The sequence below is a fragment of the Thalassophryne amazonica genome, chromosome 17 (genome assembly GCF_902500255.1).
Source record: "Thalassophryne amazonica chromosome 17, fThaAma1.1, whole genome shotgun sequence".
Lineage (NCBI taxonomy): Eukaryota > Metazoa > Chordata > Actinopteri > Batrachoidiformes > Batrachoididae > Thalassophryne > Thalassophryne amazonica.
In genome coordinates, this window is record NC_047119.1 from 65,916,911 (window position 1) to 65,938,403 (window position 21,493).

At 46.7% G+C, this 21,493-nt stretch overlaps 1 protein-coding gene across 1 annotated transcript in view; it reads right to left on the reverse strand.

Annotated features, from left to right (window-relative positions):
• The window catches only part of LOC117529129 (thyrotropin receptor-like), a 57,428-nt gene that overhangs the window by 25,362 nt on the left and 10,573 nt on the right, over positions 1–21,493 (reverse strand). Inside the window, exon 2 of the mRNA XM_034191831.1 lies at positions 6,458–6,769. Coding sequence (XP_034047722.1) covers positions 6,458–6,769 — 312 coding nt within the window. The remainder of the gene's footprint in view (positions 1–6,457; positions 6,770–21,493) is intronic.

Consider the following 21,493-nt stretch of genomic DNA (forward strand, 5'->3'; position numbering starts at 1 on the left):
TGTCTGATTTGTTGGACTCTGCCAACAATGCTCATTTACATTTACAATCGAAATGAGCATCATTTGTAGAGTTTTTAGGATGCAGAATCATGATGCATCCTTGTGTCAAGAGCCTCAAGGCTGCACTGTTGTCCAAGGTACTACACAAGTGAAAACACCCACTGTTGATCTGTGCTGCATTAGAGCGGACCGTACAGTCTGCGACACTGGCACTCACCACCATTGATCACATCTTATCTCTTTTTTTAAAAAACCCATGCACCATAAGCCTACCCACTGTTTACTTTTTACAAAAGTGACTGATCAGTTGGAGGAATTTCCTTTGCCATTGCAATTGCTTGCTTATTGCCTGTGAATAACTGATTGGCTTTTTTAAACCTAAAGTCCTTTTATGTATAATCTGTAATTTGAAATTGCGGCAATAAATTTTATTTGTTGTTAAGTGGAGCATAATGTGTTTTGGAAATGGGGATTTACCATAGGCTGGAAAAATGTTGCATCAAACTACAGCGCCAAGATGTAACGTGTGCCCTACTGTCTACATAGGCTGGGTTGGGGGAGGGAAGTCTGGTGTGTACTATGGAATATAATCCTGGCAGTGCTTTCTTCTTCCCTGCTCTATTGCTACATGGTGCATGATCTTCCCAACATACCCAGTGTCTTGGCACTTGTGTTGCATGCTTTGTGTGCAAGCCACACATATGGGTGGAAAGTAAGATATACAAATAGCAAGTGTAGAGTACTTGTGATGTACTTCTGAAACACATCACCCGTACAGTAACCGTGCATCGATCATGCCTCTTACTGTCATTGCAAAGCCCCTATTAGCCATGCTCATGACTTGGTTCAGCCATTCCACAGGAGTATGGGTTCCGTTTCTACCAGGCTTGTGCAAAATTCCAAACTGAAATCTTGCAAAACCTGGACTTTGCAGGGACGTACATGAGGATTATGTTCATGGACTTCAGCTTGGCATTCAACACCATCATCCCCAACATTCTCCAATATTGTCCAACCTCTCTGTGCCAGCTCCCACCTGTCAGTGGATCTCCAACTTCCTGACTGACAGGACACAGGAGGTGAAGCTGGGGAGCATCATATGGGCAATCAGCACTGGTGCCCCTTAGGGGTGTGTGCTTTCTGCACTGCTATTCCCCCTCTACATGAATGACTGCAGCTCAGGGAACCCCTCTGTTAAACTCCTGAAATTTACGGACAATACCACCATCAGGATCTTTGGGTGAGAACGGTTTTTTCAGAGTTTCATCAGTTTTTTCAGAGTTTCATCAGAGTAGCTCCTCTTCGTTACTCTGATCTCCTTTGTCAGCATGTTCCTGACCTTCTTCTACAGGATCCTGCCACCCCCCTTCTCTAAGCCTCTTCCTTGGCCTGGAAGAGCAGCCTCAGTTTCACAGTAAACCAAGGTTTATTGTTACTGTATGTGCAGAAGGTTTCTGAATGAATAAATTTATTCAGCACACAGACTCAACACGAACCAAAAATTCATAAATAAGACAATTCGAAAGTGAACATGTGTGACCAAAAGCTTTTGTCTGCACACACAGATCCTCACAAAAACTGATGTAAGATGTCACAGTGGCACAAAATCCATGAACAGCAGCGGTTTTTGGTACAGGTAAACCAGGCAGTCGTGGCACTGTGGGTACAAGCAGTTATAAAAAAAAAAATCATCTGCACTGCAAAGCTGTCTTCTTGTCACTGTGTGGAATTGGCAAATTGGCGCCCCCTGCAGCTGCACAGGCACCCTTGCTTGCTGAGAAAGATGGTACACAGAAGCAATGTGAGAAAGGGGAGGAGCATGCTGGGAAACAGTTCACCTCTGGGTTTCTCCAGTGGAAGGGACAATGGGTGGGTGGGGGTTGGTGGGCTAAAGTCTAAAGTCAGTTACACCTCGACTTTCTTCCAAATAACGCACATCTCATCCATAATATTACAAATACAGACCTATAATTCCTGCACACTTTTCTGAATTGTGTGAAATGGCTAATAAAAATAGGTGATACAAAATGATAATATGGCCACCCAGGTGAATTGGTTTAGTCTTGACTTCTGGTCGTGAGTGAGGCGGGGGAGACGGGGTGGGGAAGAAAACGGTCAAAGCCATCAGTTGCCCAATTCAGGAAAAAAGAAAAGAAGAAAATGAGAAAGGATAAAGGTATGCAAATGTGTTCTCTCTGTATGAGTACGGTATCCATATCATGAATGTTAATTAGTGGTGTAACACGTTTGTTAACCTTCTTGCTATGATGCTTGCTAAATTGGTGTACTTATTCAACAATAATTCGGTCAAACATGAGATCTAATTTCACCATAAAATTCTAGTCAAAATGATCAGAGAAATTGTCAGGCTTTTTACAATTATTATTTTACATAATGCTAAACAGCACAAGTTGGATTTTGTCAGAGGAATGCACTACTACTACAACTAATTATGTATTATTATTATTATTTATGAGACATTGTGCGGTAAATTGGCTGAAGCTGAGTTACAGGTAATTAAAGTAATTCTTTAACTTGCTTATTTACGGGCTGCTCCTTTTTTTCCTCCTGACCAAGGCAGCATCTATCTGGAGTTGGTCCCTGGGGGCCGGACTGTGGCTTCCCACTGCTCCTAGTGGTTGGATTGTGTCTAACTGTCATTAGGATGGGTTAAATCAAAATAGGACAAGTTTTCTTGTATGCATGTATATATGTGCAATGACAATAAAGTTTCTATTCTATTCTAACTAGTGCAAACTGTTATGTGTCGGACGCAGCTCGGAGAACCGACCAGCGTTTGAAGGACCCAGTATGAAATAAGCAGAGCACGGTACAAAGGCTAACTGAATTTAATACATAACAGTGATAATACAGAAAGGTGCGGTCTGGCGTGGTGCGCTCCCAGCAGCGCTAACGGTCCGGAGCCAGAAGCTGTTTCGGACCCAAGGACCCCGCCGACACCCCCCAGGTGGCCGCAACAACCGAGTCTGTGAAAGAAGGAACCATTATGTGAGTCCACACTCTACACACAGAACACTTAAAGGTGTACAAACAGCAAACACTTCCTGGCTTGATTGCTGATCAGCTTCCAACCTGCAGGCATGGAACATCCAGTTCACAAAACTCCACCGCAGTGGAAGCTGATACATGACTAACAAACAGCTCAATACAATAAGGTGTGAGGGACACCACATTTACTGACTGTATAACTGTTAGTCACAAAATCTAACGTACCTCAGGAAGTGTGCTGACGAGCGTGAGACCTCACCCCCTCCTCTTTCACAGACTGTGCATCAAACCTGGACGTTTCTCAGCATCCGCTGCTGATGAGATGGCTCCCGAGACGACGATCTCACCCGTCTGGTCACAAGGTCGAGTCTCTGGCAAATACACACTGTGCACTCCAGTCTTAAATGCCAACATGCTCCAATCCATCCAGATGCACCTCAGCTGTGAGTCCTGACGAGTCGCAGGTGATCAGGGTGAGGTCCTGACAGCCTCAGCAACACAGCCACTCAGTCCCAAATGCACGCCACCTGGGAGGAAAACAAAAAGAAACAAAACCGGCAGCCAGGCCCCCCCAGCCATATAACAGTACCCCACCCTCACGGGAAGCCTCCCGGCGACCACACACACCTGGCCCAGGAGAAACACCCCCCCCTCCAGGGACCATGGCTGGAAACCGCATCTGCGTTCGTCCTCCAACAGACTGGTTGAACTGGCTGCATCTTTGCCCTTGTTTGACAGTCTCAGCACAGGTGTGGCCAGGAGTTCCTACACCTGTGCGGTCAGCCTTTAACCAAACATGTGTGATTAGTCAGAAAACAAAACAACCAAAACATCCCCCCCGCCCCAGGGGACCGTCCCATCAAACCCCAGGGAAGGGGAGAAAGGAAAAACAACCCAACCCAAGCCCACAAACAAATGCCAAAATACCCCCCCTCCTCCCCCCCAAACGACACGTAGGGACCAACACCCCCCAGAGGGCCACCCGCCAGCTCCAGGAGTAATAACCACGGCCGAGGTCCCTCTGGGATCCAACGTCACCCACGGGGACCACCAGCGCCCCCCAGAGGACCACTCGTCAACCCCAGGAGACGCCTCCCCGCATGACTAATGGACCCAGCCCCGGCCGTCCACGGCTAGATGGACCCAACGCCCGTTCCCCCCCAGAGGACACCACAGTCAAACCCTGAGGGCGGAAACTGGGGGAGGGAAAACAAAAAAAAAACCCAAACCCCCCCCCCTCCCCTCCCGGGTGCAGAGGCTACCTGGGAAACGCCCAGCACAACCTAACTGCACCCCTCCAGCAATGCCGACACTACGGCACACCCGGCTGGAGTCAGAGGAGAAGAGAGGGCATAACAAAAAACAAAGAGAAAAAACAACCCAAAGACCACCCCATCACCCCCCAGGGGACCGTACCATCCAACCCTGGGGATGTGAAACAAAAAGAAACAAAGGAAAAAAAAAAAAGACCAACACACAGTTGTTTGGGTCCCTGTTCTCTTTGTGTTTTTTTTTTGTTTTTTGCAAAGGCTACAGGGTCACACCCCCACACAAATAGTGGACAACAAAAAAGAAAAGCCCACACAAAAACCAACTCAAAAAACACCCACACAAAACAAATCAGTGAGTTATACCGTCAAGCTCAACCAAATGGAACACACCTGTTCCTACTCAAGAGCTTGACGGTAACGTGATTCAGTCACCACAAGGGGGAACCAGAGTGCTAAAAATGAAAAAACCCCTTGGGCGACAGAAAAAAACAAACGAGCTGCTTTTGTGTGCGCAGCTGAGTGCAACACACAACCAAAATGTGCTCAACTAAATAACGCCGGAGCTGATACAACAGACGCAGTAGTTACCTTTCTCCGGGGAAACGGGGCTATGACTGTAACACAGGAAGCCCAGCGACCCGTGCTAACAGAGCTCCGCCGTGCGCGTGAACCCATTACAAACGCACTCTTGCAGCTCCCGTTTACACCTCTTATCCGGTCGGAGTGTGACGCGAAGCCGTCACCAGTCACACTCCACCACGACCCACGGATAAGGCACAACACAGGAACACGGCTGCAAGAGAGCACAAATTAGTATCCAGTAATGGGTTTCAAACACGCACCTTCCGGGCGGAGAGCCCCGCAACTGATCCGGATAACCACTGAACGTCTGCTGCCGCCTTCCCGGCGCGTCACCGTCTCTGCTACCGCTGGGTCCGTGATGTTTGGCCAGAGACTACTGTTATGTGTCGGACGCAGCTCGGAGAACCGACCAGCGTTTGAAGGACCCAGTATGAAATAAGCAGAGCACGGTACAAAGGCTAACTGAATTTAATACATAACAGTGATAATACAGAAAGGTGCGGTCTGGCGTGGTGCGCTCCCAGCAGCGCTAACGGTCCGGAGCCAGAAGCTGTTTCGGACCCAAGGACCCCGCCGACACCCCCCAGGTGGCCGCAACAACCGAGTCTGTGAAAGAAGGAACCATTATGTGAGTCCACACTCTACACACAGAACACTTAAAGGTGTACAAACAGCAAACACTTCCTGGCTTGATTGCTGATCAGCTTCCAACCTGCAGGCATGGAACATCCAGTTCACAAAACTCCACCGCAGTGGAAGCTGATACATGACTAACAAACAGCTCAATACAATAAGGTGTGAGGGACACCACATTTACTGACTGTATAACTGTTAGTCACAAAATCTAACGTACCTCAGGAAGTGTGCTGACGAGCGTGAGACCTCACCCCCTCCTCTTTCACAGACTGTGCATCAAACCTGGACGTTTCTCAGCATCCGCTGCTGATGAGATGGCTCCCGAGACGACGATCGCACCCGTCTGGTCACAAGGTCGAGTCTCTGGCAAATACACACTGTACACTCCAGTCTTAAATGCCAACATGCTCCAATCCATCCAGATGCACCTCAGCTGTGAGTCCTGACGAGTCGCAGGTGATCAGGGTGAGGTCCTGACAGCCTCAGCAACACAGCCACTCAGTCCCAAATGCACGCCACCTGGGAGGAAAACAAAAAGACAAACAAAACCGGCAGCCAGGCCCCCCCAGCCATATAACACAAACATAAATTTCTGTCATTTTCGGGTGGATATTTTAGGAAAGAAAATTCAAATATTAAAGTAGTAATGTGTATAAAATTAACACATGCTTCAATAGAAGAATGACTCAGTTATTATTTATATCCATCATTTAGGTTAACATTAGGCCTTGTAATTAGCCAACTGAATTTTCATATCTGTAGGTAGTTTCAAAGACCAACATTTGCCGCTTACGAGAAACTCTAGTAACCAAGGAGCTAATTGTTCGCCCAGGAAGGAATTCAGTGTAGAACCACCATTGTCCACAAACGTCTGTGGATGCAGCTTCAAAGACACTCCAATCTGTGCAGTCAAATCAGTGCTGTAGCTCCTGCCTTGACTCATCTGTCCACTTCTTTACCATCTTCACTACAGGCTTTGCAGATTTTAATTTCTGCCTGTAGGTAGGAATAAGGTGGATCAGAGAGTGATCAGAGAGTCCCAAAGCTGCACGGGGAACAGAGCGATAAGCGTTCTTTATTGTGGTGTAGCAGTGATCAAGAATGTTTGCGTCCCTGGTGGGACACGTGATGTGCTGTCTATATTTATAGAGTTTGTGGCTGAGATTTGCTCTGTTAAAATTTCCCAGAATGATGAGCAGGGAGTCTAGATACTTCCTCTCCACATCTGTGAGCTGGTCAGTGAGCTGCTGCAGTGCCTCCATTACACACGCCTGAGGTGGGATATAAATAACAACCAGCACAAATGAGGAGAACTCCCGTGGCAAATAGAACAGGTGACAGTTTATGAAAAAGGTTTTCAGCTGAGGGCTGCACGTCCTCTTCAACACTGTGACAACTGCACACCAACCTTCATTTATATAAACGCATGTTCTGCGTCCTCTCAAGTCAGAAATTCCACATTCTGAATTTTGCACAAGCTTGGTACATTTGCATTGTTGGGTCTGGTGTGTCGCATATTCCTCTTCACAATACCCCATAGATTTTCAATCGGGTTAAGATTAGGCGAGTCTGCTTGCCAATTAAGAACAGGGATACCATGGTCCTTAAACCAGGTACTGGCAGCTTTGGCACTACGTGCAGGTGCCGAGTCCTATTGGAAAATGTAAGGTGAACTTTGACTTCATTGACATGTTTAACGATTCATTCATTGAATGTTAAAATATTAAAGGAAATGGCTTTTCCAAATAATAAAATAGTTGCTCTTTAAAGATCCTTGTGTAGCAGCAGGTGTTGGTTTTCAGAGACAACAGGTAAGGTGGACCCCAAGGACACTTAACCAGATGAAGGTCTCCTCTGTAGCTGAGACCTCTTGGTGGAGTTTTTGGAGACACTTTCCTCACATTTTGAAGAGCAAAGCAAAAACAGAAACAGCAAATCATTACAAATGAAATCAACAAATTATGTGGCAGAATGGATGTAACAAAGGAGAAAAATATTACATTGAATAGTCTTCAATCTCAGTTAGATAATATGCATTTGGATAAGGCAAAGGGAACATTTATTTGTTCAAAAGCTCGTTGGATCGAGGAAGGAGAAAAAATAAATTATATTTCTTTAATCTGGAAAAACAGTGACAGACAAAGAAGAAAATACATAGATTTCTTATTAATGATGTCATTATTGAAGATCAGGGTGAAGTAAATGAAGAAATTAAAGTTTTTTATTGTAATTTGTATAAATCCCATTTTTATGAGGAAAAATATGTTCAGTTTTTAAGTAAAATTAGAGAACAAAGTAAGATAATGGATGATGATTTCAAAACCTATATGGAGGAAAACCTGGAAATTGAAGAGCTACATAGTGCAGTTTTGCAGATGTCTGATGGTAAGTCACCAGGACTAGATAGTCTAACCATTGAGTTCTATATATTTTTTTGGGAGGATATTAGAGAGCTGGTCTACAGTGCCTTTATAGAATGCATTTCAATGAATAATCTTTCTCTCACAGTGAAACAGGGTCTTATCTCACTAATCCCAAAACCTAACAGAAATATACTTTTATTGCATAATTGGAGACCAACAACTTTATTGTGTAATGATTACAAATTACTGGCACATGTTTATGCAAAGAGGTTAAATGAGGGGTTAAAACAAATTACACATGTCAGTCAGCCTTTATGTAAGGTAGAAGTACAGACAACCATCCCATTATTAGATATGCTCGATTGTAAAGGCCTTATTGACACTGATAGTTTGGTGTTATTTCTTCATTTTTATAAGGCTTTCTGCACTGTTGAACATTTTTTTTATTAGAAGCACTGCACTTTGAAGGTGTTGGTAAAAAAAATTGTAATATCATCAAGATGTTTTATACTGATATTTATAGTTGTGTTTCTTTGAACCCTGGAATGACCCAGAGATAAGGAATTCAGATAGAGAATTTAGATAAGAAATTTAAAATAAGTCAGCTCGTGGATGACACAGCCATCTTCCTAAAAAAATTAATATATGCTTGACAAAGCTCTTAATAATATTTCTATATTTTCCAAAGCATCAGGGCTATCCATGAATATCCAATAATGTGAAATACTTCCCATTCATAGATGTACAGATTTGAGATTTGCTTCAGTTAAAGTGACATCTGAAGTAAAATATCTTGGAAAAATGTTATCAGGAGAGAAGATGTTAATATAACTAATTACAGATGAAGATAAAGAGCTCTTTAAGTTGCTGGCTAACCAGGGATCTTACAATCTTTGGTAGAGTCATTTGACCTAAACCAGGAGGTATCTCAAAATTAATTTATCCATGTTACTCCATGTATGTTTCTTCAAATAATATAAAAAAGAAAATCTATTATTTTTCAGTTTCTATGGAAAAACAAAACCCATTATATTGAAAGATCACAGTTAGTCAAAGAGTATGAGAATAGGGTTATTAAAGCTTTTAGGGCCCCTTCACACATAGCGGGAAGTTTGGACGAAAACGGCAATACAGCGAGAAACAGTTCGAAATTAGCGCATGAAACACTGCACCGCCGGGCAGGCGTGCACGAACCCCGATGCGAGAATTCATGCACATGCCAGTGTCCATCCAGCAGGAACAGTGCCAGGTGCACCGCATGGCGATGTTTATGTGGAAGAAATAAAAACCAGTTGGTACGTGTGGGACCACATTGTGCCGCTTATGTGGAATAATTAAAAAAAGAAGAAAAAAAAACACACCACCTGGGATGCGAACTCACACCTTTCAAAACCTCTGGTTCCCAGTCAGAGACTTTACCACTGAACTACAGAGCTGTTGTGAAAGTGTCGTGACACGGACCCACAACAGGGGGCGTTAATGAACGGACAATGGATAAGCCAAAAAGTAACAATTTAATGTTGTGAATCGCACAACGAAGTACAGACAATACCAATATGGTGGAATGTCAATTATACACAAGGTGACGTGTGGGCAGGCTCGAAGATAGAAGACGTCTGGCGAGAGAAGAGCCGGATCCCACACAGCTTCCACCACCAACGGATCTGAAGAACACCGGAGCCGCCAAGCCCTGCACCCCAGGTGGCCACTGTCTTCAGCAGTCAGACCCGGTACTGCTGGCAGAGAACAGAAACAGTACTGATGAGTGTGAGTTTGCACACTCAGTAATCCCACAGTCAGTGTTCAGTTAGGAGGGAGAACCTCCACCTCCGATAACACACTCAAACAGCTCCTGAGACAACCACTTATCTGGGTGGGGTGGGAGGCGAAGCCATCACAGTCCACACCAAACGCCAACTCAGCAGACAGGGAATCCGTCCCAGGAAAACAGCTGCAAAAGAGATCAGACTAATTTTCGAATCAGGTTCAGCAGAGAAATGACCTGAATGGTAGCTGATTTCTTGGCGGGGAGGTGGAGTTGCAGTCCGGCCTTTATGGTGGTGGTGATGAGTAGTGGATGAGTGACAGCTGGTACGGATGATGGGTGACAGACAGCTGTCACTCCCAGTCGCTCCGACGCCCTCTCGTGCTTGAAGCCCGCACTTCAAGCAGGGCGCCATCTTGTGGTGGTGGGCCAGCAGTACCTCCTCTTCAGTGGCCCACACAACAAGAGCTGTTCTTTGAAAGCTGGGGGAAGCTGCCTCATATCAAGAAGGTCATGGAAGTATTACAAAACAGATTAAAATCCCACATCATATAAAAACACAGCATTTATCAAGCGAGCAATACAAATATGATCCATCTGTTCCTCTGTAGATGACCCATGGTCACAGACATACACTCATGAAATTACATGAATGAGAAGCAGTGTGCTCTGATCATGTCCACATCTTACTTACTAATTGAAGAAAATAAGAATAACCTCAGGTTTCTTTTCAGCACTGTAGCTAGGCTGACAAAGAGTCAGAGCTCTATTGAGCTGAGTATTCCATTAACTTTAACTAGTAATGACTTCATGACTTTCTTTGCTAACAAAATTTTGACTATTAGAGAAAAAATTACTCATAACCATCCCAAAGATGTATCGTTATCTTTGGCTGCTTTCAGTGATGCCGGTATTTGGTTAGACTCTTTCTCTCCGGTTGTTCTGTCTGAGTTATTTTCATTGGTTGCTTCGTCCAAACCATCGGCATGTTTATTAGACCCCATTCCTGCCAGGCTGCTCAAGGAAGTCCTACCATTATTTAATGCTTCAATCTTAAATATGATCAATCTATCTTTGTTAGTTGGTTATGTACCACAGGCCTTTAAGGTGGCAGTAATTAAACCATTACTTAAAAAGCCATCACTTGACCCAGCTATCTTAGCTAATTATAGGCCAATTTCCAACCTTCCTTTTCTCTCAAAGATTCTTGAGAGGGTAGTTGTAAAACAGCTAACTGATCACCTGCAGAGGAATGGTCTATTTGAAGAGTTTCAGTCAGGTTTTAGAATTCATCATAGTACAGAAACAGCATTAGTGAAGGTTACAAATGATCTTCTTATGGCTTCGGACAGTGGACTTATCTCTGTGCTTGTTCTGTTGGACCTCAGTGCTGCTTTTGATACTGTTGACCATAAAATTTTATTACAGAGATTAGAGCATGTCATAGGTATTAAAGGCACTGCGCTGCGGTGGTTTGAATCATATTTGTCTAATAGATTACAGTTTGTTCATGTAAATGGGGAATCTTCTTCACAGACTAAAGTTAATTATGGAGTTCCACAAGGTTCTGTGCTAGGACCAATTTTATTCACTTTATACATGCTTCCCTTAGGCAGTATTATTAGACAGTATTGCTTAAATTTTCATTGTTACGCAGATGATACCCAGCTTTATCTATCCATGAAGCCAGAGGATACACACCAATTAGCTAAACTGCAGGATTGTCTTACAGACATAAAGACATGGATGACCTCTAATTTCCTGCTTTTAAACTCAGATAAAACTGAAGTTATTGTACTTGGCCCCACAAATCTTAGAAGCATGGTGTCTAACCAGATCGTTACTCTGGATGGCATTTCCCTGATCTCTAGTAATACTGTGAGAAATCTTGGAGTCATTTTTGATCAGGATATGTCATTCAAAGCGCATATTAAACAAATATGTAGGACTGCCTTTTTGCATTTACGCAATATCTCTAAAATCAGAAAGGTCTTGTCTCAGAGTGATGCTGAAAAACTAATTCATGCATTTATTTCCTCTAGGCTGGACTATTGTAATTCATTATTATCAGGTTGTCCTAAAAGTTCCCTAAAAAGCCTTCAGTTGGTTCAGAATGCTGCAGCTAGAGTACTGACGGGGACTAGCAGGAGAGAGCATATCTCACCCGTGTTGGCCTCTCTTCATTGGCTTCCTGTTAATTCTAGAATAGAATTTAAAATTCTTCTTCTTACTTATAAGGTTTTGAATAATCAGGTCCCATCTTATCTTAGGGACCTCGTAGTACCATATTACCCCATTAGAGCGCTTCGCTCTCAGACTGCGGGCTTACTTGTAGTTCCTAGGGTTTGTAAGAGTAGAATGGGAGGCAGAGCCTTCAGCTTTCAGGCTCCTCTCCTGTGGAACCAGCTCCCAATTCAGATCAGGGAGACAGATACCCTCTCTACTTTTAAGATTAGGCTTAAAACTTTCCTTTTCGCTAAGGCTTATAGTTAGGGCTGGATCGGGTGACCCTGGACCATCCCTTGGTTATGCTGCTTTAGACGTAGATTGTGGGGGGTTTCCCATGATGCAGTTTCTTTCTCTTTTTGCTCCGTATGCATCACTCTGCATTTAATCATTAGTGATCGATCTCTGCCCCCCTTCACGGCATGTCTTTTTCCTGGTTTTTTCCCTCAGCCCCAACCAGTCTCAGCAGAAGACTGCCCCTCCCTGAGCCTGGTTCTGCTGGAGGTTTCTTCCTGTTAAAGGGAGTTTTTCCTTCCCACTGTTGCCAAGTGCTTGCTCATAGGGGGTCGTTTTGACCGTTGGGGTTTTTCATAATTATTGTATGGCCTTGCCTTACAATATGGAGCGCCTTGGGGCAACTGTTGTTGTGATTTGGCGCTATATAAGAAAAAAGTTGATTGAGTTGATTGATCTACTGGTCAGGTGTGTCCAGTTGGCCACGCGTGTGTTCTGCCTGACACGCATGTCTTGTGGACGGCACCCCACAGCACAGTCACCGCGTTACATGGAACAGAGCTCACGTGGGTGACGTGATGGTCAGATCGCCCGCTGCATGTTCGGATCTGACAGTCCATTTCAACCTGGGGGGCTGTCAGCTCCGTGCATGGCAATCAGACACCCGCGCTTCACAGTGGACAGTTGTTTGTCCATAACTCTTCAAACACAGTAGGTGTTGTGTAGCCGGAATGTCCAGAATGACAGATCACCACAGCTGCTTCTGTCAGAAGACACGCCTCCCATGAGTGGAGCGCACACACCCACGTGTCAGTGTGTGTGTTTGCAAAGTCACACTCGTGTGGAACTTAGACAAATTTCACAACAGTACAACGATTGCCTGCAGTCTGTTGCCATGCCAAGAGTGTGACTGGCCACACATTTTCTAAGTGCCAACACGAGCAGTGTTAGGTGTTCATGTGTGTCACCTGGAATTTGGCCAGCACCTGCCGCAAGAAGGTGTGATGGGTTCGCACAGCGCACACTCTGTCTTTCAGGTGCTTGTGTGCGCAAATAGTTATAGCAACAGATGTACAAGGCATTGGCAGCAGGGACGACATTACACGGTTTGCACATGATTCCTGTGTCATGCGCACTAAGTGTGCACTTCATCCACACTTTGCACTATGTGTGAAGGGGCCCTTAGAATGTGATTCAATGGTTGGAACTCTTAAGATTAAATGCCTGAAAATACATTTGTCACAGATAGAGTCCATGTGATTTCATACTGTGAGATCCTTATTTTAAAAAGTAGGAGGGCTTGAATTCATTCTAAAACATGATTTTGAGGTGTGCAAGGTTCCTGTTAAATTATCTAATTTCCACAAGCAGATTCTTCATTACTGGAAAATGATATTCACTCATAATTTCTCCCCTCATGGATCTGTTCTATGGAACAACAGAGTGATTACAGTAAATAGGAACTCAGTATTCAGAAGAAACTGGTATGATAAAGGCATTTTATTTACAACAGAGGATTTAATACACAAGTAATTGATAAGGTAACAGTGCCTATCAAATCAAATCAATTTTATGCGCCAAATCACAACAAACAGTTGCCCCAAGGTGCTTTATATTGCAAGGCAAAGCCATACAATAATTAGGGAAAAATCCCAACGGTCAAAACGACCCCCTGTGAGCAAGCACTTGGCGACAGTGGGAAGGAAAAACTCCCTTTTAACAGGAAGAAACCTCCAGCAGAACCAGGCTCAGGGAGGGGCAGTCTTCTGCTGGGACTGGTTGGGGCTGAGGGAGAGAACCAGGGAAAGACATGCTGTGGAAGAGAGCAGAGATCAATCACTAATGATTAAATACAGAGTGGTACATACAGAGTAAAAAGAGAAAGAAACACTCAGTGCATCATGGGTGAGATATGCTCTCTCCTTCTAGTCCCTGTCAGTACTCTAGCTGCAGCATTTTGAATTAACTGAAGGCTTTTCAGGGAACTTTTAGGACAACCTGATAATAATGAATTACAATAGTCCAGCCTAGAGGAAATAAATGCGTGAATAAGTTTTTCAGCATCACTCTGAGACAAGACCTTTCTAATTTTAGAGATATTGCGCAAATGCAAAAAAGCAGTCCTACATATTTGTTTAGTATGCGCATTGAATGACATATCCTGATCAAAAATGACTCCAAGATTTCTCACAGTATTACTAGAGGGAAGGGTAATGCCATCCAGAGTAAGGATCTGGTTAGACACCATGTTTCTAAGATTTGTGGGGCCAAGTACAATAACTTCAGTTTTATCTGAGTTTAAAAGCAGGAAATTAGAGGTCATCCATGTCTTTATTGTCTGTAAGACAATCCTGCAGTTTAGCTAATTGGTGTGTATCCTCTGGCTTCATGGATAGATAAAGCTGGGTATCATCTATCCATGAAGCCTATGATGGTAAAAGCTCACTCTAAATATATTAGATGACCTACTTCCTCAAAGATTAAGGAAAGTCATTTTAAGACACTTTATAAAGTCTACCCAGATGCAGAATAAAACAAATAGATTTAAATGTTGGGAAAAGTGAATGCACGGACCCACGCCAGGGGGCGTAAATGAACGGTCAATAGAGATTCCAAAGAAATACAATTTATTTTGCAAATGTGCACAAAACTCAAATATGCTTTTAGTCTGTCAATCCAAAAACGGTGATGCGTGGGCAGGCCCGAGGGTAGGAGACGCCTATCCAGAGAAGAGCCGGGACCCACGAAGTTCCACCGCCAACAGAGACCTGCAACACACCGGAACAGCCAAGTCCTGAATCCCCAGGTGGCCACCGCTCCAGCTGTCAGATCCGGTACTGCTGGCAGTAACAAACACAGGTTAAGGTGGGTGTGTGTACACCCAGCAAACAGTCAGTAACTCACAGAAATCCTCCTGGAGGAAATAATCCAGATACTCACAGAGTGCAGAGGAAAACTGGAGAACATGCAGTGTCAATGGTTATACTCAGTAAGTCAGAAGTGAGGAGTGGAGACGCCAACTCCAACTTCCACAAACTCGGCTACAAGCTGCAAGTATAAGTCACAACTGCAAAGATTTCAGTAACAATGAATGTGTGAACGGCACAAAACGGCTGAGTAGGTTTACCTGAAAGGTAAGCAGATAACTCGGCAGAGTTATAGTGTCTCTCCCAGGCCTTTATGGGTTGGGTGATGAGTAATGAGTGACAGCTGTCAAGGTCCACCTGGAGATCCAGACAGGCCACTGCGCCCTCTCGTCAATCAATCAATCAATTTTTTTTTTATATAGCGCCAAATCACAACAAACAGTTGCCCCAAGGCGCTTTATATTGTAAGGCAAGGCCATACAATAATGATGTAAAACCCCAACGGTCAAAACGACCCCCTGTGAGCAAGCACTTGGCTACAGTGGGAAGGAAAAACTCCCTTTTAACAGGAAGAAACCTCCAGCAGAACCAGGCTCAGGGAGGGGCAGTCTTCTGCTGGGACTGGTTGGGGCTGAGGGAGAGAACCAGGAAAAAGACATGCTGTGGAGGGGAGCAGAGATCGATCACTAATGATTAAATGCAGAGTGGTGCATACAGAGCAAAAAGAGAAAGAAACAGTGCATCATGGGAACCCCCCAGCAGTCTACGTCTATAGCAGCATAACTAAGGGATGGTTCAGGGTCACCTGATCCAGCCCTAACTATAAGCTTTAGCAAAAAGGAAAGTTTTAAGCCTAATCTTAAAAGTAGAGAGGGTGTCTGTCTCCCTGATCTGAATTGGGAGCTGGTTCCACAGGAGAGGAGCCTGAAAGCTGAAGGCTCTGCCTCCCATTCTACTCTTACAAACGCTAGGAACTACAAGTAAGCCTGCAGTCTGAGAGCGAAGCGCTCTATTGGGGTGATATGGTACTACGAGGTCCCTAAGATAAGAAGGGACCTGATTATTCAGGTCCCTTCTTATCTCGTGCCTGAAACCCGCCAACAGGCAGGGTGCCCTCTGGTGGCGAGCCAGCAGTACCTCCTCTCTGGCGGCCCACACAACAGGACCCCCCCTCAATGGGCGCCTCCTGGCGCCCGACCCGGCTTGTCGGGGTGTCGTTGGTAGAAGTCCACCAGGAGGGCTGGATCCAAGATGAAGCTCCTCTTCACCCAGGGGCGTTCTTCAGGTCCGTATCCCTCCCAGTCCACCAGATATTGGTACCCCCGACCCCTCCGACGAACATCAAGGAGCTTACGTACTGTCCACGCTGGCTCGCCGTCGATGACGCGGGCAGGAGGCGGTGCCGGTCCGGGGGTGCAGAGGTCCGAGGTGTGGTATGGCTTGATCTTTGACACATGGAACACCGGATGGATCCGCAGTGAAGCGGGAAGTTTGAGCTTCACTGCGGCAGGGCTGATGACCTTTGAGATAGTAAATGGGCCGATGAACCGGTCAGTTAGTTTGGGTGAGTCCGTGTGCAGAGGTATGTTTTTAGTGGATAGCCAAATCGATGGTCTAACCGGATGACCAGATCTATCAGCCCATCTAAATCCCGCGGCTGATCCTTCGCTACCAGATGCTCCTTAAGGGCCGGAGACAGCCCATTTATGAAGGCGGCGCGGAGCGCTACCGAATTCCAGCCGGCTTCACTGCCGCAACGCGGAAGTCGACTGCATACTCGGCTGCGCTCCGGCGCCCGTCTTATCGACAGCAGCATATTTGAAGCGGATTCGCCTCTGTTGGGATGATCGAACACCTGTCGAAACTCCCTAATAAACCCAGTATATGTCAAGAAGAGCCGTGAGTCCTGCTCCCAGGACACAACCCCAGTACGGTTCCGGGGGGCTAATGTATGCTTCAGGGGAAGCGGGGGGGGGGGGGGGGGGGGGGTCTGTTGTCGACCACTGGATTTTCCCTGATTTGCGACAGCCGCAGCTGCGCCTTGTCTGTGCGCCTCCACCTGAGCGGTGAGAGCCTCCATCCTACGGTTGAGGTGTATATTCTGTTCGGTTACTAAATCCAACCAAGCAGTGAGGTTGGTGAGAATATTCTGCAACTCACCCAACGCACCTCCTGCTGGAGCCTGCGCACATTGCATCTCCATTGGTTGTTCACTCGGTGGTATACGCCCCTTGGAGTCCATGACGTGGCCGAGTTATCCTGTTGGGAAAAGTGAATGCACGGACCCACGCCAGGGGGCATAAATGAAAGGTCAATAGAGATTCCAAATAAATACGAGGGCTGTCCATAAAGTATAGGTCCTTTTTATTTTTTTCAAAAACTATATGGATTTCATTCATATGTTTTTACGTCAGACATGCTTGAACCCTAGTGTGCATGCGTGAGTTTTTCCACGCCTGTCGGTGACGTCATTCGCCTGTGAGCACTCCTTGTGGGAGGAGTCGTCCAGCCCCTCGTCGGAATTCCTTTGTCTGAGAAGTTGCTGAGAGACTGGTGCTTTGTTTGATCAAAATTTTTTCTAAACCTGTGAGACACATCGAAGTGGACACGGTTCGAAAAATTAAGCTGGTTTTCGGTGAAAATTTTAACGGCTGATGAGAGATTTTGAGGTGATACTGTCGCTTTAAGGACTTCCCACGGAGGGAGACGTCGTGCAGCACTCCCAGGCGCCGTCGTCAGCCTGTTTCAAGCTGAAGACCTCCACATTTCAGGCTCTATTGATCCAGGACGTCGTGAGAGAACAGAGAAGTTTCAGAAGAAGTCGGTTTCAGCATTTTATCCGGATATTCCACTGTTAAACGAGATTTTTTTAATGAAAGACATGCGAGCGGATTGCAGCGTCGGCTCATAGCCGCTGCGACGCTCCACCACAGGAAAAACACCTCCATTGGAAGCCTTAAGGACAAGTTGGAACATGTCCAGCTGTTAAACAATTTCTCATATACTCACTCCACTGAAAGCCATCAAAAGCCGCCTGGATTTTACAAATGGTTATCAACACGGAGGTGTTTTTCCTGTGCCGCCGCACCGCGCCGGGTGAGTCCCAACGCGCGGACCCGTCCGCACAGAAACTCACAGAAATCCTCCTGGAGGAAATAATCCAGATACTCCCAGAGTGCAGAGGAAAACTGGAGAACGTGCAGTGTCAATGGTTATACTCAGTAAGTCAGAAGTGAGGAGTGGAGACGCCAACTCCTCCAACTTCCACAAACTCGGCTACAAGCTGCAAGTATAAGTCACAACTGCAAAGATTTCCGTAACAATGAATGTGCGAACGGCACAAAACGGCTGAGTAGGTTTACCTGAAAGGTAAGCAGATAACTCGGCAGAGTTATGGTGTCTCTCCCAGGCCTTTATGGGTTGGGTGATGAGTAATGAGTGACAGCTGTCAAGGTCCACCTGGAGATCCAGACAGTTCACTGCGCCCTCTCGTGCCTGAAACCCGCCAACAGGCAGGGCGCCCTCTGGTGGCGAGCCAGCAGTACCTCCTCTTCGGTGGCCCACACAACATTAAACTTGAAGTTGAACTGCGTACCTTCTGTAATGCAGCAGATGAAACATTAGAACATATGTTTTTGTTATGCCCCATGTCGTGGACGTTTTGGGTAGAAATAAGAAATTACTTAGAATAAATGACATCCCAGCTTTTGAGATTTCTCATATACTATTTTATATGGATTTTTTTAAATGGATGTCTCTGACATAATAAATATAATTATTCTAAAAGGCAAATATCATATTTATTGTAGTCAGTGGAGAAATAGCAAACCCTCTTTTGAGTGGTTTATAAATGATTTCAAATTATTTTTTCCTATACTCCAACAAAATAGCTTGAAAGATCTGTGAAGATATATCTCATTTCTTGTGAACTATACCCAAGACTTTACTTCCTTTCTAGGTTTTATTTTATTATTATTTTTTATATATATATAACATTGTGGGCAGCATGGTGGCTTAGTGGTTAGCACTGTTGCCTCACAGCAAGAAAGTCATGGGTTCAATTCCCGCCTGTGGCCTTTCTGTGTGGAGTTTGCATGTTCTCCCTGTGTTTGTGTGGGTTCCCTCCGGGTGCTCCGGTTTCCTCCCACATCCAAAGACATGCGGGTGAGGTGGATTGGAATCTTTACATTGTCCATAAGTGTGCGAGTGGGTGTGAATGTGTTTGTTTGTGTTGTGAAAGTGTAGGAACACGGACCCACAACAGGGGGCGTAAAAGAACGGGCAATGGATAAGCCAAACAGTAACAATTTAATGTTGTAAATTGTGCACAACGGAATACAGACAACAACCAGTTTGGAACTACAGTCAATTACGTTGGGTGACGTGTGGGCAGGCTTAAGGATAGGAGACGCCCGTCCAGAACCGAGCCGGATCCCACACGGCCCTCACTGCCAATGGATCTGAAGAACACCGGAGCCGCCAAGTCCTGGGTCCCCAGGTGGTCACCGTCTCCAGCTGTCAGACCTGGTACTGCTGGCAGAGAACAGAAACAGTACAGGTGAGTGTGAGTACGCACACTCAGTAATCCCACAGTCTGTGTTCTTTTGGGAGGGAGCACCTCCACCTCCAGTCACACACTCGTGCAGCTCCTGTCTAACCACTTATCTGGTTGGGGTGTGAAGCGAAGCCGTCGCTGATCACACCAAACGCCAATCCCACAGATAAGGCAACACCCACAGGAAAACGGCTGCAAAGAAGTTCAGACTATTAGTCAGTGTTTTCGGTTTAGCAGAGAAAATTACCTCCAAGGTAGCTGATTTCTCGGCGAGGAGGTGGAGTTGCAGTCCGGCCTTTATGGTGATGGTGATGAGTTGAATGAGTGACAGCTGGTGCTGATGATGAGTGACAGCTGTCACTCCCAGTGGCTCCGACGCCCTCTCGTGCTTGAAGCCCGCACTCCAAGCAAGGCGCCATCTGGTGGTGGTGGGCCAGCAGTACCTCCTCTTCAGCGGCCCACACAACAGGACCCCCCCCCTCAACGGGCGCCTCCTGGCGCCCGACCAGGCTTGTCCGGGTGACGCCGGTAGAAGTCGGCCAGGAGGGCCGGGTCCAGTATGAAGCTCCTCTTCACCCAGGAGTGTTCTTCGGGTCCATACCCCTCCCAGTCCACCAAATACTGGAACCCCCGGCCCTTCCGACGGACGTCCAGGAGCCGGCGCACGGTCCAAACCGGCTCCCCGTCGATGATCCGGGCAGGAGGCGGCGCCGGTCCGGGGGTACAGAGGGGTGAAATGTGGCGAGGTTTGATGCGTGACACATGGAAAACCGGGTGGATCCGCAGCGAAGCTGGCAGCTTCAGCTTCACTGCGGCTGGACTGAGGATCTTGAGTATGGTGAAAGGTCCAATGTATCTGTCCTTTAATTTCTGGGATTCCACTTGCAGGGGAATGTCTTTTGTGGAAAGCCAAACCTCCTGCCCAGGCTGATACGTAGGGCTGGGGCACGCCGGCGGTCTGCATGGTTCTTGGCCCTCGTCCGGGCTTTGAGCAGGGCAGAACGGACGGTACGCCACAACCGACGGCACCTCCTCAGATGGGCCTGGACCGAGGGCACCCCGACCTCTCCCTCCACTAGCGGGAACAATGGGGGCTGGTACCCCAAACACACCTCAAACGGGGAGAGGCCGGTAGCAGACGATACTTGGCTATTATGAGCATACTCGATCCAGGCCAGATGGTTGCTCCAGGCCGTCAGGTGCGCGGAGGTCATGCAGCGGAGGGCCTGCTCCAATTCCTGGTTCGCCCGCTCTGCCTGTCCATTCGTCTGAGGATGGTACCCGGACGAGAGACTCACGGTGGCCCCCAGTTCCCTGCAGAAACTCCCCCAGACCTGAGAGGAGAACTGAGGACCACGCCTGACACAATATCGGATGGAATCCCATGCAGACGCACGACATGGTGGACCAGGAGGTCTGCAGTCTCCTGCGCCGTTGGGAGCTTCGGGAGGGCCACGAAGTGGGCCGCCTTGGAGAACCGGTCCACTATCGTGAGGATGGTAGTCATGCCCTGGGACAGCGGGAGGCCCGTGACAAAGTCCAGGCCGATGTGAGACCAGGGGCGATGAGGCACGGGCAGAGGCTGGAGGAGGCCTTGGGCCTTGTGGTGGTCGGCTTTGCCCCTGGCACAGGTGGTGCAGGCCTGGACATACTCCCGGACGGTGGCAGACGAGACTTGGCTGTTATGAGCGTACTCGATCCAGGCCAGATGGTCACTCCAGGCCATCGGGGGCGCGGAGGTCATGCAACGGAGGGCCTGCTCCAGTTCCTGGTTAGTCCGCTCTGCCTGCCCATTCGTCTGGGGGTGGTACCCAGACGAGAGACTGACGGTGGCCCCCAGTTCCCTACAGAAACTCCACCAGACCTGGGAGGAGAACTGAGGACAACGATCCGAGACAATGTCTGATGGAATCCCATGCAGACGCATGACGTGGTGGACCAGGAGGTCTGCAGTCTCCTGGGCCGTCGGGAGCTTCGGGAGGGCC